The following is an 18,448-nucleotide window of genomic DNA, read 5'->3' as shown; positions in this document are numbered from 1 at the left end:
ACAGAGATATATAAGATTTGAAATGAAATTTAACAGTATTTGTGACTCAGGCCGTCATTAAGAACGAGCTTTGGCTCTTGCTTATTTCAGCGTTATGATCTGTAACCCTGAGATGGAGGTTTATATATATAATCGTTTAACAGTCCACAAAAAATCAATTAAAATAAATACGGAGAAGAAAAAGGGGTTTCTTCCTTGGTGAGACATCGTTTCGGAATCTTCTCTCTGTGTTCAGTATGCTAAATTCTCTCTGTAACGGTTCTCTCATTGTTCCACCTGCTAACCTCTCCATCATGTCAACAGTCTTTTCTTTCTTTCCTACTGACATCCAACTTTCCATCGTTCTTGCTCTCCATCTGCTCTATCCCTCCACCCCTCCCCCAACAATCCCATCCTTCTCTGCTAGCTGGCCAAGCTGCTGACGTCTGCAGTAGCGGTGGAGCACGGCCAAGAACTGCCTTAAATCAAACCGATTTCTAATGAAATGCACACCAGCATACTCACGAATGAAAGTGTCTTTCTCTCTCACACACAAGCGCGCATGCATATTACACACAAAATCAACATTTAACTCACTAAATAGTTGTTCTCTTAGGTAAACCTATCTCTATTGGTGCAATATTTTTTTGTTTTTTTGTAATTTTATTGAAATCTCCCCCGAGAAAATCCTTTGCAGAGAACATCAATGATTGCACAAAATATCTTTATTCCCCAATCTCATGCATCCAAATGAGTATAAAATTGAACTGTCGATTGATTTGTGTCTTCAAATGCAGACAGCATGTTACAACATTATCGACTAAAAGAATCCCAAACTGGAGAGAATCAGCTCACCTGCCAGTTAAACTGGAGTCGGTCCAATTGGCTGGCTCTTCAGTACTGTTGACATACAAGATGTCCATCTGTTCTATATTATATTTTTACCCACCCAGTGATTTAGTGCCAAAAATCTGTTACCTGATCCACAATAAAAGAGAATTTATTTTCATGTACCAACCCAGAAGTTAGCATCACCAAGGGATTTTTACATCTAGATTATTGCCAAAATAATCTACAAGACAAACAAACATTTATTTACACATTTTGCTCTTAATGCCAATCTTCACAACTAAACACTACCTTTCTGATTTTCAAAGTTTAAATGCCATCCATAGAAGTAAAAAGCTAGTGTTATGCTACGTCAAACTACAGTGTGGATGCATGACTTGAACGTCACCAAAACTTGCTTCGTGCTTCTTCTGCTTTTGGTGTTTTTGTGGTCTTATTTAGCCATTTGTAAGCAATCCATATTGTTTTAAAGACACGTTAACACTTTGAAATTATGAGCGTGACACCTCTTTCTGACTCTTTTTCTTATGTAAAAGTTGTTGTTTTTTTAAGTAATTCTTGCAGCATGTACTCCTATGTCTCGACCCCAGAATTAAGTTAGCATTGATGAACGGTCGATTCCCTTTTCTCAAAGTCCATGATTTTTGTTAAATATCTAAAATAAGGTCTCATCTAGAGCAATGTTATTATACGGCATAGGATATGTTAGCAAATTCCACACATGAATTTAGAAGCTTCTTAGAAACAGCAGTTGCTAACTAGAAGCGAAATGCTAGTTGCTAATTAGACAGCATCCATCATCTGAGCCTCGACAGTGTGGCAACAGCAGTTGATAACTAGAGGATAAATGCTAGTCGTGGTAGTCTTGAAGTTCTAGCATAATGTTAGCTTTGCACTTCAAACAACTGCATTTATACATTCAGAATCATAAATGTGGGGTCCCATTGTGGAGAATATCTTACTGAACAAAATGTATGAGTCTCAATCTTTTGTTTGACTCAAATCTTATTTTCTACAATGTTGTTAAAATCCAATGCTAAGTTAGAGATGCTAACTTCATGATTGGCCTACAAATGAATCATCCCTGCAATGCTCTGTTTATGCAGTAAACTAAATACTGCAGACAGTGTGTGTGTGTGTGTGTGTGTGTGTGTGTGCGTCATTTCTTCACATTGCCTTTCACAATTGTCAGTCAATAATGGACGTCAAAGTCTGAATAAATCCGGGCTGCGCTCCATCAAGTTGGGCCTACAGATCACATTTCAGTGACATGACCTGGCAGAACCCCTCTGCAGCTTTTCCACTTCCATTTCCTCCTCCTTATTTGGCCGTAGCCGGCCCCCAGAAAACTCACAGCCCTGCCAGTAATCCTTTGCAATGGCTGACAGCACAGCAGGCACTATATCACACAATGGGATTGACGTTTTATAGGCCTGCTGTGGACTGCTATCAGGAGAGGGAGACGCATGAACGAGGGACAATGTATAAATCAGAACTGAAATGTGAGTACTGTAAAACTGCACAGCACCACACAGAGAGGAGGCTCCAAACTATTCCTCCACTGGCATGCAGGTGTGTCTGAGAGGTATTCTATCATTTCTCCTCATCCCCCGATGAACTGTTGAGGCTGATAACATTACCACGTTACTTTACCGTAGGTTTCAACTCTGCTCACTAATTTGAACCAAAACCTAAGATTTAGTCTAAATCACAGGATAGGTGCACTTCTCTTACCTCTTTTTCTCCTTTATCACTTAATCCTCCCTATTTTTCTTCCCTCCTTCCTACCAGGCAAACTCCTGTTGGGCTCTGCCCACTGCTTTATTGTGATGTGTGGGAGAGAAAGACGGTAAAGCAGAGAGTGTATGACCCTCCAATTTGTCCCAAGAGCTCTGCTTCTCTCCCTCTGTTGTGCATCAACACATTAACAGCATGACAATGAGTTTTCACATTCAAAAAGATTGAACACAACATACTGAAGAAGATGTAGGGTTGAAGTTGTATAATTTGTGGTTGGCGTAATTACATCCTGCACCTGTATGCAGGTGTGGACATTCCTCAACATTTGGCACCTGAGGGCATTTAAACATTCAAACTGAGGGCAAATTATAGGCTCCTAAACCAAAGATAATGCAGATAGTAATTATGTGACATCAGAGACAAAAGATTACCATTGGCTGCTGCTTCCAAGGAGGTTTTGTTTTCACCCGCATTTGTTGGTTCACTGTCTGCAAGCCAACGGAGAAACAATGGAGCTGGGTAACACCAAGGCCAAGGAAGAAACTGCTTGATTCTGAAACATCATCATCAAAGTATTTCAAGTCTTTTTTTCACAGTGGCCTTTGACCTTTACATGTCTTCACTAGTTTAAATAATGTGCTCAGAGATACACACACACATATATATATATATCCATCTATCCATCCATCCATCCATCCATCCATCATCTTCCGCTTGTTCCTATTAAGGGTCGCGGGGGCTGGAGCCTATCCCAGCAGCTACAGGTGAGAGTCGGGGTTCACCCTGGACAGGTCACCAGTCCATCACAGGACCAACACACAGAGACAGACAACCATTCACACTCACAGTCACACCTACGGTCAATTTAGAGTATCAATCAGCCTCGTCCTCTCTTGATGTCTTTGGACTGTGGAGGAAGCTGGAGTACCAGAGAGAACCCACGCAGGAACAGGGAGAACATGGAGACTCACACAGAAAGATCCTGTGATGGAGCCGGGGCTGGAACCCAGAACCTTCTTGGTGTGAGGTGACAGTGCTGACCACTGCACCACCGTGCCACCCATATCTATCTATCTATCTATCTATCTATCTATCTATCTATCTATCTATCTATCTATCTATATAGATATAAATAGATATAGATATATATAAATATAGATATAGATATATAAATATATATAGATAGAGATATAGATAATTCTGTGTAACAATACACACTGCGCTAAAGAAAGGAGCTTGCTTTTTGTAACGAGACTAAAGTTGTAAAGGGCCGTTCAGTCTTTCTACCGGAGGAGAGAGAGTCTGGTCCGCGTTGCCAGTAGTAAGTCAGACTTGTTCCCAGTGAGGGTTGGACTCCGCCAAGTCTGCCCTTTTTCACCGGTTCTGTTCATAAATTTTATGGACAGAATTTCTAGAATTTTCTAGGTGGTGGAGGGGGTCGAGTTTGGTGGCGGGAGGTGTCGTCTCTGCTTTTTGCAGATGATGTCGTCCTCTTAGCTCCATCAAGCCAAGACAGTTCACAGCTGAATGTGTAGCGACTGGGATGAGAATCAGCACCTCCAAGTCTGAGGCCAAGGTCCTCAGCTGGAAAAGGGTGGCCTGCCCACTCGGGGTTGGGGGGGAGGTCCCGCCTCAGGTGAAGGAGTTTATCGGGGTCTTGTTCAAGAGTGAGGGTAGGATGGAGCAGGAGACTGACCGGCGGATTGGGGTGGCATCCGCATTGATGCGGGTGCTAAACCAATTTCGTTGTGGTGAAGAGAGGGCTAAGCCAAAAGGAGAGGCTCTCGATTTACCGGTCAATCTACGTTCCAATACAAGTGGTCGAAATGAGTTTCCTCCGCAGGGTGGCTGGGCTCTCCTTTACAGATAGGGTGAGAAGCATGGACATTCAGGTGGTGCTCAGAGTAGAGCCGCTGCTCCTCCATGTCAGAAGGAGTCAGTTGAGGTGGTTCAGGCATCTGGTGAAGATGCCTCCTGGACGCCTCCCTCGGGAGGTGTTCCAGGCATGTAGGAGGCCTTGGGGCCGACCCAGGACACGCTGGAGGGCTTATAGCTCTTGGCTGGCCTGGGAACGCCTCAGGATTCCCGGAGGAGATGGTGGAAGTGGCTGGGGAGAGGGCGGTCTGGGCTTCCTTGCTGAGGCTGCTGCCCCCGCAACCCCGACCAACCAGATAAGCGTAGGAGGAGGAGGACCAAAGTTGTCACTTTTCATGTGTCATTTAAGCTGAAAAATACAACTATTTCCCTTTGTAATTTTTTTTTTTGCAGGATAAGTTTGCTGTTTACTGTTGTTCTGTTTTTCGAGGTAACTTTTAAATGTTCATTCTCTAAGACCATGCTAATGCGCTTGTCTGTTGTGCACTAAATACAAAATACTACACAGGGATGAAGACCACTTCATATCACCCAGATCTGAGTATCTGTTTGATTTCTGTGTCTGTCTCAATCTTATTTTTCAGGTCGAGTCGTCTTGTGTTTATATGATGCTGCTGCTGTTGCTGCTCAGTGGGCTTTTTCCTAAAAATCGCCATCCCCGCAGTTGACTCAGACACCGGCGTGTGCTGGGCTCAGTCCATGTGTATGAGACAGAGGGTGGGAGAGAGTTGGCAAGAGAGGGAGAGAGAGAGAGGAAGAGAGAGAGAGGGAGAGTCATTAAACGATCGAAGACAGCCTCTCCTAATTCTCCGGCTAATGTTGCTCCAGTGCTGACGTGGTTATGCAACGCCACCCACTGAGGACCCATCAGCACATCCCACACACACACACACACACACACACACACACACACACACACACACACACACACACACACACACACACACACACACACACACACAAAACCTACACACAAGGAGTAGCCTTAGGCATCTTTGTTCTGTGTGGGAGGGAAGTGACATCATTTAGTCCACCTGCAATGTGTGTTCAAAACAAACATTTGAGCATCAACACAGCATGGCCTTGATTGGGGGATGATTCATCTGCTGTGTTACGTTCCATTCCCAATTCCAATCAACCAACACACTGACTGATTTAACACACTTCAAACCCAGAAGAGATACAGAATCAAAAAATCATTGGCTGGAAGAATATCAAACAGCGCAGGTAATCCCTTAACATTTCTGTTCTAATGCCTTCAAGATGCTGCAGGTGGAAGCTGCAGAACCACAATCGATCCGCTTACTCACACAGTTTTCCTTCCATAAGTGGATCAAGTTGATCATAATTACGATTAGACTGGTGAAAGTGTGTGCAGGAGAGCGATCCGAGTGTATTCCCGTCCTCATGTGTGTCAGTATTTATGTCCCCGACACAAAGAGAATAATTCAGCTGTTAATAACGAGGCCTTCACCGCTCAAACTGGAGTCGACAACATTAATAAACTCACCTCTCTATTTATCTGTGTCACAAAAGGTGACACATGATGAAGCCTTTAAATAACTCCGGATGCTACCTGACAGTTTTGGTTAATTCTATAAGCTTGCGCGTGTCACAAGGAAGTTACTGCGATGTTGTTAGGGAGCTGATTAAAAGAGTGGGAAGGAGTTAATAGAGGATAAGCAGAAACTAAATATGTGATGATGATAAGTCGGAAGCAATTTAAGAAACTGTCTTTTTTGTGATGGATATATGCAGCGGTGTGTGTTCACCGTAATTGGAAATAGGTTATCTTTTAATTTGTAATATTTGGTCTGAGTTAAATCCTCTGCAGGATTGACTAAAATAGTTTAAAATATATATATTTTCTAATAAGCTTCATGGAAATAAGTTGACTTTCAGTGTATCACAGCAACGTGAAGTGGGCTGGACGGTGGACTGGGTTTTATTAGAGTCCTCCTGCTCTGCTGGCTGACAGGTGCGTGGTACATTCCCCAGATCGCTGCACAAACTGAGCCGTATCTGTGAGGACGCTCACGAAATCTCACTTCTCACTCTATAGGGTTTCACATCTCATGCTGCTCAAGGTCTGTCGATTCTGTCGTCATAATAAACTCAAAGTTAAGTCCAAAAACATATCAGTGTTTAAAAAAAAAAAAAGAAGGGAGGAAAAAGGGCAGCGGAAAGTAAATGGGAAAATGTCAGGAATATTTATTTTTGGGATCGAATTCATTCAATTCCGCTTTGTACTTTTTTGTGACATTCAGTGTAATCCTCTTTAATGACTGATCTTTCTGCAACTCGCCTGGAGGTAAATATATTAGCCTGCGCAAATATCACACCTGTAGTAACTTCTTTGGAAAATGTGAATTAACTAATTAGGCTGAACTGTCAATAGAACATGTTCTTCCTTGTTTAAATAATTTATGTGATCGTCATGCAAAATCACGCAAATAACCGAGCACCAATAATACTGGTTTAGCAGTCTTTACTATCACAGCTTTCTTCAACTCTTTTTTTTTTAAGTCTTTCTTTTAACTGTGTGTGAAATAAGCAGACTGTGTTTTCCTTGCCTCTTACTTATTCACCAGATCTGAGAAAGTGAAGTGTGTGTCCAGGCTGCACGTGATTGTCTCGGGCAGCCTTATTAGTGGCGTGTTTGGGATTCCAGAGTGTGAGTCGGTCTGCGCTTCTCCAGCTGTGAAGGCGTTTCCTGATGATGTCCAAACAAGTTCACTCAGAGACACACACACACACACAGACACACACACGCATGCACACACGCACACACACACACACAAAAGCTGGGATTGACTGAAGTGGTACAAGTGCAGACCAGAGTTTTTCAACACTTAAATGTGTGGACTGACCTTCAGGGAACACTTCAGAGACAGCTGCAAAGAAGTCAAAGCCTGTTATTTAGCTCACTCGTAGCATGTTAGCTTGTTTAGCAGAAACCCAACAGAAAATTTCATTTCTCTGAACATATTCGGGGCAAATACTCTTCACCACCTTTCCACTGATTGGTCTTCCAACCATCCGTCCATAGTTAATCATTAAAATTACCGAACACCATCAAGATAAAAATGCTTGCACTCAGCAGCTGAAAAAAGCTCGATTTGACAGGAGGAAAGATGACAAGAATATTGTTGTCAAATGTACACTGTAAGCAGGACGTAACATTGCTTTTGAAAAGAGTATTGGGGAAGAAATTATACTCTTTGTGTAACAATCCCAACCCAACACCTCTCCTTATCGTGGAGTAAAAAAAATTGCTTCGTTGAGATCTTAAGAATGCATTAAACCTCTCGATGAAATACTTCAGTCCTGCTGAGACGGCTACAGAGGCGAAGGCAACGCGTTGGAGACTGGCCAGTCTACACCTGGTTTTCTCTCTTTAATACGTGCAAATATTATGCATGAAGTGTTGGAAGCACTCGGAGGTATACGTCAGGTAAATCCAACCTGACTCTAAGTAGACAGATGTTGTTGCTGTTTTTTTCCCTCTTTTTCAACAACAGAGAAGACTTTAGGGGTGATGTGCAGGCTAGAGATAAAAATGGATTAAGAAACTTTCATATGAAGATGTTCTTGGGTGGGACTTTTGTCTCTCCTCCGGCTTTTAGATGAGTCTATCTTTTTCATTTCAACTCAGAGCTTGTGCGGAAGGTACTCACTCATACTCTGTGCCTGTATTGTATGTGTGATGGATTTATATGCATTTCAAGTCTCTATCGTAGTTACAAATCCACGTCCTGTTAGCATGAAGCCTCTACAGGACACCGTAAAATTCCTTTGTTGCTATCATGTCCTCTCTCTCCCCCAAGCACACACGTGGGAGGTGATGAATAGCAGGTGTCCTCCCCCCTCGTACCTTCCCCTGCCATCACTCCTGACTCCCCCAATGTTGCCACTAGTGTCACAGATCTGGAGATTGCACCACACTGATTAATTCCCACATGACAAGCTGATTCATGTCACTTGGACTCTGCAGAAAGTGGCTTAATCCCTAACAACTACAGAGAGATGTATGGGGTGGTGGTAGTTGGGGGGGGGGGGCACTGTTGTTTCTGTCATCTCATAGGTGCTTTCAATATGTTCCCCCCTTCAATATTAGCCGTATTCGAACAGCGCTGTTTCTATCTATAATGGCCAAACATGAGCACAAACAGTGTCGGGTTGCCTACTTTGTATCCTTGGTTTGTTTTCTCTTTCTTGCTCTCTCTCTCTCTCTCTCTCTCTCGATACATCAGCTACAAACTATCATGGGAACTCAGTAGCAGGTATGGGAACAGTGAGATAGACGGCGCTGGGAACCAAACTGCGTCAATCCGAGATGTGTAGGTAGGGAGGGGAAGCCTGGGACTCTGTGTTTGCTTTTGGTTTCCTTCTGCAGATAAGAGCAGCTGCAGTTAAGAGGGTTGGGCTCAGGAGTGTCTGCTGGGGATATATTCAGTACACAAAGCTAAGCAGACAACTCCCACTATGCATCATAAATTCTAAATAGAGCTTAGAGCATATGTGTGTGCGTGAGTGTGAGAACACACATGCAGGAAAGTGTGAGGAGATAAACCAGACATGCAGCAGATCTAAAACTGTATCCAAAATGCGTCACATGACATTGAACAATCTCCCTTAAAATAGTGTTCTCATGAACCTTAAAAAAAAGTCCGTTTGTAACTGCAGGGTGTTCTACTTTATTTGAATGCAAAGAGCTCCTTGTGTTTGTTCCAAATGGGTGTGTGAGCAACTGTTAAAGCAACTGTCAATACCCTTGATACTCTCTTGAGCTTCCACAGTGAGACCATGTCATCAAAAGTTTTCTTCCTCATTAGACACATGTAAAAGAATTGCAATCCCTCATCCATGTTGAGTGAGAACAGAAACAGTTCTTTACTCTCCTCCTTGCGGGCACAGATAAGATGTCATGAAGTAATGTTTTTAAAGCAACATTCCCTCCAGCTTATCATTGCTCAATCAGCTGCAAGCGGCTTCCAGAAATAGACAGGGTGAGGGGTGAGGCAGGGACTGAAAAGTCATTAACTCTTGGTTGCTGAGGAGGGTGACATTACCATAAAGCCCATCAGCTCGCTGGGACTTGAATTGAGCGCCACCTGTTTTTATGAGAGGTGAAGGGGAGATTTGTTGGGGTGGGGGTGAGGGGGGTGAGGCATGCACTTGGCACCAGTTTAGCACCAGTAGTGGATTCGCTCTCACTGTTGGCCCGTCACTTCGGCTACGATTGCAAGCACACAAACATTCCACTATGATTCTGAAAATTACAATATCCCCATTTGATAAAGATTTAAAAAAAAAGCTTATTCTGGGTGTATTTTATGAATATTGCCTTTCTCCGACTTTAGCATTCTCTCTTTGACATGCTAATATTATCCAGGGTTTGGGAGCATTCTTCGAACACATGTACGGCAAAATTAAGACTCTGCAGCAGACGGCCTCTAACTGTGGTCCACGTCTTTCCTTTTACGGCCGGATGCGTGAACGCATCAGCCTGGTGCTCCTATTTCAGCTGGTAACAAACGATTTACGTCTCGTCTTACTTTCCGAGATACAGCTGAAGTCTTCTCAATAAGCAACCATGCCATAATAAGGTAAGAAAATGGTAGAATAATTAACTTATAACACTTACTTTTTGTTGGACATACATAAGAAGAATTGGAAGCTGTTATATCGTGTGATAAATACAATGACATCAAACTTTAGTCTTTCTGAAAGGCTACACGGATTACGCTGTCTTGAAATATCATCTTTTTTTGGAATAAGAGCAAAACACAAGTACATTTTCATCTCAAATCACATTCATAGGCAGCGAAATTAGTTTTGGATTCAGGTGTTGTCTTCTGCTTTTATCACAGAGGAATTTTGGGGTTAAAACATGACGAGAGAGATGAAGAACGACTGGCTACAAAAGCAAGTTACCCTGTAACTCTTACAAGCCCTGACTAGGGCTGTGCAACTTAGAAAAAGTCAAATTGCAAATATTTTGACGGATGTTCAAGTGGAATATGATTTGCGATATTAGAGGGAATGTTTTACCATTTTTAAAAACATTCTTCTTCTCTTTTTCTTGTAAAATAACCCCAAAAGTGATAATGGGGATATGATGTATATTCAGGACATCTCTGAAGTGACACAATATTTAGTCTAAAATGGTATTTTGACATACAATTAGCCACAAGCGCAGTGTGTTCCTGCGATTTAAAAACTGCAGTCGGGCATAATAGGATTTCTATTAAAACTAAATAAATTTTTAAAAAAGCCTGCAGCCTTATTTTTAACCGGCCCTAAATAATAGTTTGATATGCTGACATGAATCTAACACAGAAATAAGCAGATTTGATGAGAAATATTTGTAGCTTCTTTTAAATGTGAGTGTATGACCCTCCACGGTGATTGAATCATTTCAGCAAACGTGTCGTTCGGAGAAATTACACATAGCAAAATCCAAAAATGTAATTAGGCTGTATTATTGTCATAAAATACTCAAAAGCACTGCTTCACTCAATATAATAAATGATGACCAATCATGAGCTTTCATGTAATGTAGGAAATGTGTTCTTGATACTGGACTCCAGACTGCTGGAGGTCACCGTCTACACCCATTTTCTTCCATACTGCCCTCTTCATTTTTCACAAAACTAGCAGACAGATGGGTCAGGAGTGTACAAACATGAATCATTATCCATTTTCAGGTTATGTGCTCTGCAGAAACATTCAAAGACAAACACATTTCCCACCCACGCACACAGTATCAATACACAAGATAAACACACACACGTGCTGTACTTTAGAGATCACGCCTCAAGTGTATCAGAGGACACGCAGACAGACAAGTGATGATGAGGCAGCCCCGCTGGGTTCATGATACACCAGCCGGGTCAGGCCGATTCTAGTCAGCCACTCTTGGTGTAACAGACTCCACAGAGGCACACCTTGCTAGCTAGTTGTAGGGTGCCGGTACACTAGTACTCCAAAATATGACAGATTCTACCATGAACTGCCTCTGAACCGGGGTGCACGTACTTGAATCCCCAGGCATCACCATATACGGTTATCTGTTGAAGTGTTTAATTTAGTCTTGAGTCCGCCCTGCTTTTCTATTTTATCATGATATTTGTTATCCATTAACAGGCCACATGCTTGGGAACACTGGGTGAAATGTAAGTGACCAGCTCAGCATTGTGCTACAACTCACGAGCAGCTTTTAACACCACTTCTACCAACACGCCTGATTGATTTCATTAGTTAAAGGCACCTACTGATGATTTCTCTTCCCACAGGAAAGTCACACAGTAGCCGGAGCTGATGGGAGATTCAATATCTTGCAGCTTCGATGAATGTTTCACTGCAGTTGTCACCTTTAAAAAGCTTGTGCTCCACCACTTCAGAGCTTTCTTCAAAATGCTTCCTACAGTGGCTTGCAAAAGTATTCGTACCCCTTGAACTTTTCCACATTTAGCCACATTACGACCACAAACATAAATATATTTTCTTGGAATTTCACGTGAAAGGCCAACGCAAAGCGACACGCAATTGTGAAGTACAAAGAAAGTTAGACATGATTAGAAAAGAAAATTACAAATAAAAAACTGAAAAATGCAGTGTGCCCCCTTTTCTCTGAGTGGAACCAACTGCCTTCAGAAGTTGCCTGATGATTGCTGAATGATTGAATGTTGACCTATAGACTAAAAAGAGTCCACTTGTGTGTAATCTAATCTCAGCACAAATGCAGCTAATCTGATGGCCTCAGAGGTTTGTTAAGAGAATACTGGGGAGCAAACGGCATCATGAAGTCGAAGGAACTCACCAGAGAGGTCAGGGGTATAGTTGTGGAGAAGTTTAAAGCAGGGTTAGGCAATAAAATGATTTCCTGAGCTTTGAACATCTCGTTGAGCACCGTTCAATCCATCATCCAGAGATGGAAGGAGTACGGCACAACTGCAGACCTACCAAAACATGGCCGTCCATCTAAACTTAGAGACCGGGCAAGGAGAACACTGGTCAGAGATGCAGCCAAGAGGCCCATGGTGACTCTTGATGAACTGCGGAGATCCACAGCTCAGGTGGAGGAATCTGTCCACACGATAAATGTTGGTCCTGCACTGCACAAATCTGGCCTTCATGGAAGAGTGCCAAGAAGAAAGCCATTGTTAGAAGAAAACCATCAGAAGTCCTGTCCACAGTTTGCCAGAAGACATGTGGGGACACAGCAAACATGTGGAAGAAGGTGCTCCGGTCAGATGAGACCAAAATTGAACTAAAGTTGTTGAAAACAGTTTTGTGTGGTGGAAAACTAACACTACACATCACTCTGGAGGCAGCATCAGACTCTGGAGGTACTTCTCCTCAGCAGGGACAGGGAAGACGGTCAGAGTCGATGGGACGAAGGATGGAGTCAAATACAGGACAAACATAGAAGAAAACCTGTTGGAGTCTGCAAGAGACTTGAGACTGGGGCGGAGGTTCACCTTCCAGCAGGACAACGACCCTAAACATAAAGCCAAGGCTACAATGGAATTGTTTAAAACAAAACATATTTGTGTGTTAAAACGAGCCAAAGTCCAGACCTAAATCCAATAGAGAATCTGTGGCAAGATCTGAAAACTGCTGCTCACAAACGCTCTCCATCCAATCTGACTGAGCCTGAGCTGTTTTCCAAAGAATGGACAAAAGTTTCAGTCTCTAGATGTGCAAAGCTGGTGGACAAAACCCCAGAAGACTTGCAGCTGTTACTGCAGCAAAAGGCGGCTCCACAAAGTATTGACTCAGTATTAACTACTTTTGCAAGCTACTGCAGTTCAGGGGGGTAACAGGCTTGACACGACAAGACTCCTAGACTCCTAGAATGTACGACCTCCACAGCCGAGCGATTCCACCAACACTGCCTGCATAGCATGAACCAAATGTTGCTTATGGTTTGTGGAGCCTAATATATCAGGAAGTGTCAGTTTGACACTTTAACTTAAGTGTTTCAAATCGATCGTCTGGATATTGCGGCTCTGATGTAGGGAGGAGTATCGGTGTCTTTCATTTAAATATGAGTTTCTTTCTTTGTCATTTTTTGTTCTAAAATTGCATTTGGTTCCTCTCTACATGGCACAGTTATCATTTAAGATTAACACGCATCAGAAGCCCCTTTGGGTTTCTTCATCTTCCTTCCACAGTCTTCTCAAAATATGTATCTGTTGGGATGTAGGTTAATTTTTTCCTTGTGCTAAAGAAAAGTGAATCATCAGTAATGTGGACACGGTGGCGAGGTAGGTAAATGTGTATATTAGAACAGTGTGAAGTTTAAAAAAAATGAGTTTTACTGTATTTGAGAAAAATATTGTGCTGCATCACAAAAATATCAGAATCTCATGATCATATTTTTTTGCTCCGTCCTACTTCAGTTTAGGTCGTGTTCTTTGATCTAAACCGATGGAGTAAAAAGATCTCCAAAAAAAAAAAAAAAAAGGTCAGAGTTCTTCAAAATGTAAAAGAGGATGTGTCCTGACATGTTAGAGAACCCCGAGCATGTTCTCCTTTAGCACCAGCTAGAACCACAAAGACAAACTGAGCAAGTTAATATTTTCAAGCATTTTAATACAAACTTAATAAACTATCAGTCCCTGTTAACATGTAAGACACTGACTTCGAATACTTTGTTATACCGTTTGTTTTTATCAAGTATTGCACAATGTAGGTACAAAATTAATATACGATTACATTTTGTCCATAATATAGCAAAAATCTTTTACTCTTAACAGAAAATACAACTCTTATGTTTTTCAAAAAAAGCAAATATTCTTAAATCCCACCACTACGGAATATTCTGTACACAATCTTTAGAATAGTCAATGTTTTTTTTTTTGTTGTTTTTGTTTTTTTAAAGATGGATTCATTTTTTTTTTATAATTTCAATAAAAAAAGAAAACATAAAGTTGCTGCAGCCATCACAGATCACTGGAGTAGTAAAAAGATATAAATGCAATACCATGTCGTAGAAACAATAGATACTCTGATATTTTACAAACTCTGTACTAAATTAAATTATACAATTAGAAAAAAGACCAGAAAATCCCACTTATTTAAGCCAATTTTTTGAAAAATTGGCGATGTCCAGTTATGTTAAAATACTGAAAGAGGCCATGACTTGTGGTGGTGTTCTTTTTTTTTTTTGTTGGTTTTTTTTTTTTTTTTTGTCTTTTCATTTATATCTTAAAACAGTAACATAAAAAAAATATTTGTGCTTGGTTGGCAAAAGAAATAACGATGATGCATGTTTAGGTAACCAAGCTTGGACTTCTTGTACTACAAGCTTCACCATTCAGGGAAAAGAAAAGTTTAACTCAAGGGGGCAAAGTAGTTCACCCTCGGGCTCATGCTCTTAAGACTCGTAACAAGGGTCTTACAGTTGACAAGTCACTTTTTTCCTTTTATCGTTGACATTCTGTTCTTGTTTACACTTTTTTTCCTTTTTCTTTTTTTCAAAATGTGCATTTGTGTTTTGTCCCCCCCCTCCCCGTCACATTATCTCTGGTCGTTTTCCTGTGAAGTAGCTTAAGTAGTACCTTTATGTGTACTAGTTGGCCATGACTGGCTGGAATTGCTGGTTAGAATACTGCATGTTGTTCAAGCTGAAATTCAAGCCATCCATAAGGGACTTGTCATTAAGGCCACCGTAGGCCGCAAACATGTCGAAGGCATTGCTGTACTGCAGTGGGCTGAGGCTGAGCGAGCTGTCCCCTGGAAAGAGAGCACTCTGGCTGCCCTGGCCCTGCAGGCTGGGGAACACAAACTCCTTGGCGTTAGGGGACAAGGCCGAGGGTTTCGGGTGCTGCTGCGTTCCAAGGCCCAACCCGTACAGAGAGTGCATGGAGGTGGAGATGGCTTTCTGTTTCAGGAGACTGTTCACATTCAGACCCAGGTTGGTGGGAGAGGTACGGGCAACCTTGTTCCCAGCACTACTGCTGCCATTGTTGTTGCGTCCGCTGCTCTTCATCTTAGTGGAGCCGAACTTGGTGGCGGCAAAGGTGGCAGTTGTGAAGGTTAAAGGCTGTGTGGAGCGGGGCATAAAGGTGGGGCTGACTGCTGCCGAGTGGCCGAAAGGAGGAGAGGGCGAGCTGGAGCCTGGAGAGGCGCCATTCACAGGCTCGTTGATGGGCATGAAGACCTGCGCATCGGGATTGAAACTGTTCTTGATTTCCTTGTCCAGATCAAGCCCGGCACTACTAGCTGCACTTTCATTGCTGTCGTCAACGTACAATACTTTGATGGGACCCTTCTCTCCAATTTGGTAGGACACCTCATAGGGGTCAATCCACACACTGAGGTCCTGGGGCAGGTTGTTACGGACATCTTCGATATCCAGCCCGCTCTCTTTGGCAGCCTTCTCCACCACAGGGTCAACTTTCTCCCCCACGTGGATGCATCTGAATCCTGAGCCCTTGTATGGCTTGTCCGGGTACCAGTGTCCCTCATATTTCTGCTTCAGCTGCCGTTCAAGCTCCTCACCAAAAATGTTGACCCGCCTCCTGGGCAGCTTGTTATACAGGTATGAGATGATGAAGTTGAGAGCTACTTGGATTTCAAGCTGCATAGCTAACTGCTGTCGTTTAATGGGTGTGTGGAGATTAAGTGTGTTCGAATGTGTCCACTAGGTCTGCTTTGTTTATCCGTGGTTGGCGACACAGATGCGCTCCAGGCAGGATGGCAAAAGCGACCAAAACTTGAATGAAGCAGGTTCAAAAGCAAAAGTGCTGGTTGTGGTAGAAGTGATGTCCTTCCTCAGGGTGTGATTCTTTTTCCTGCAAAAATCATTAGAGAAACAGAAAACTTTTAGCCTCTCATTTTAACAAGATAGTCATAAGAAGACAAAAAAAAAATACTTGACAATTGCAATGCATATGAGACATCCTCTCTTTTACTTATTGACTGCATACTTTTTCTTTGATTATTTAGCATTTGCAGTCTGGAGTAGCCCAAAGCTCAAATATCCTTTAATCCCATGAATGTCACACAACAAACAGCACGATTTCACAGCAAGAATCAAAAATGTGCAGCTACTGCAGTTAGTGACGTCTGAACCGGGGCACGGTTACATGTATTTCATTATATAAATGTCAAAAAGTAGGTAGTTTACTGAACACAATAATCTCCTAGCACTCGAGAATCCTGTTATGCAATAGCCTGCTGGATAGCCTTCATACAGCCAGAGACAGTAAACTAATGTATTTAATTTACGTCTCAGGAAACGCCTTGTGAGTACCATAATGGATAAAAGGCATTTAAATAATTTGGGTGGAATCCAAGCTTACAATCACTAGAGCTAGTTTGACGTCCGTCGATTGGTCAAGGTGCTTCCTGGAATAAAAACACTGTTGATATATGATTTGATGCACCTTGGCAACACCCATGTTTGGACATTTTGCACAGTAAATACTTTAATGAAATGTAAATGACCCAAACGTTCACATGTACAGGAACAGACTGTGCCAACGATCGAAGCTAGAACTTTTCGAGGGTCCTTAAATACATTAATGTTGATTTAATTTGTCTTTGGAGGAAGAGAGGCTGGAGTAACTCCTAACATATGTCACCTCGCTCACTAAACTGTCCTTGAAAACAGTATCCTGTTCACTGTGATGACATGAACAAAGGTTCTGGATTCCTTTTGATAGAATTACAGGAATATAATTTCACATGAGCAGTTTGGCTGTAATGGTTTTCATTTTATTCTAACATCAACGGGGATTTAAAAGATGACAAATAAAAGGAAGCAGGCTAAATTCATGAGCAGGTCACAGCCATTTCTGTCATACACGTCTTTTGCTTTTAACGAAGATAAAAAAGACGCACAGATACACACACACACACACACAGACACACACACACAGACACACACCCTAACTTCATGGACTGACGCAGCAAATCAGCTTAGTAAGTACGAATATTGCTACTACAAACCAAATAAAGACACCATTGTTACATACACACACACACACACACACACACTCACACACACACTCACTCACACACACACGCAAAAACACACAAACACAAAAATACATACTAAAATTAAAATACTTACGTTTTGTAAAAAAAAAATCAAAGATTCTCAGTAGTTTTTGAAGTACCGTTAGTTAGTGCAAATAGGGGGAAAAAGAAGTATAAATACTTTCTTCACATTGAATATATTATCAACATTACAAAAAAGTATTCCAGTACATGAAGATGTCGGAGGATTGGCGTATACGGTTCGCTCCGGGTTCTGTATTTCGGGTTATTTTGCGTGTTTTTCCTCGTTCAGCAGGCTAGCAGAGTAGCTCCCTCCTACTCGGGAGTTTAGCAACTTCGTCTCCTGCTGCTCCACGACTGCCTCTATTTATAGCTTTCCTCCGCCATGGGCACGAGGTAGGCGGTGATGCGGTTTCAGAGGTCAAAACAATACGAGCGGCAGTGATTGGACAGTTGAGTGAGTCCCTCCCCCAGAACGGACGCTCAGTCGTGCCCTGATTGGCTGAAGCGCGCCGTCACTCGGAGACATATGATTCTGTGAGACGGGAGAGACGCCTGTGATGAGCGCTTGCGTCAGAGATAACCAAGGTCTGCGCTGACAGCAAAAGGCGAAAAATAATTAATGTTTAACACAAATGGTATTATATAAAGACAGAAAGCGCTTGAGCCGCCATGGTTGAAACAACCATGTCGATGTGTCGGGTTCGAGGCTGCATTATCAAGGGAATATACCCCTTCCGTTATCAGATATACTGAGGTTCACGGTGATACTGATTCATACGTGTTCTCCTGTTTATCGCCTCTTAAAGCGACCGTTTCTGTGCCTGCACCCTCATTTATGTAAGCCTAAAAAAACTGCCGTGTGTGATGAATGTATAATGCCTGAGAGGAGATTCCCTACAGCGGAACAATACCGCTGGCAGCGGTGTGGGTGGTGTTGAATGCTATCTAGAAAACACAAGCGCTGATTGGTCTAAAACGGGGCAGG

At 42.4% G+C, this 18,448-nt stretch overlaps 1 protein-coding gene across 1 annotated transcript; it reads right to left on the bottom strand.

Annotated features, from left to right (window-relative positions):
• Window positions 1-14,029: 14,029 nt before the first annotated feature.
• On the bottom strand, window positions 14,030-17,822 carry tob1a (transducer of ERBB2, 1a). Its single transcript, XM_086185454.1, has 2 exons — window positions 17,534-17,822; window positions 14,030-16,250 (listed from the first exon to the last, which is right to left on the bottom strand). Exon 2 carries the CDS (start codon window positions 16,040-16,042, stop codon window positions 15,026-15,028), a length of 1,017 nt encoding a protein of 338 aa, XP_086041580.1. The 5' UTR covers window positions 16,043-16,250; window positions 17,534-17,822; the 3' UTR covers window positions 14,030-15,025.
• Window positions 17,823-18,448: the final 626 nt, after the last annotated feature.

The sequence above is a fragment of the Aulostomus chinensis genome, chromosome 18 (assembly GCF_037954235.1).
Source record: "Aulostomus chinensis isolate RoL2024-O1b breed Wild chromosome 18, RoL_Achi_v1.0, whole genome shotgun sequence".
Taxonomy (NCBI): Eukaryota; Metazoa; Chordata; class Actinopteri; order Syngnathiformes; family Aulostomidae; genus Aulostomus; species Aulostomus chinensis.
This window is presented reverse-complemented; position numbering and strand designations above follow the sequence as displayed.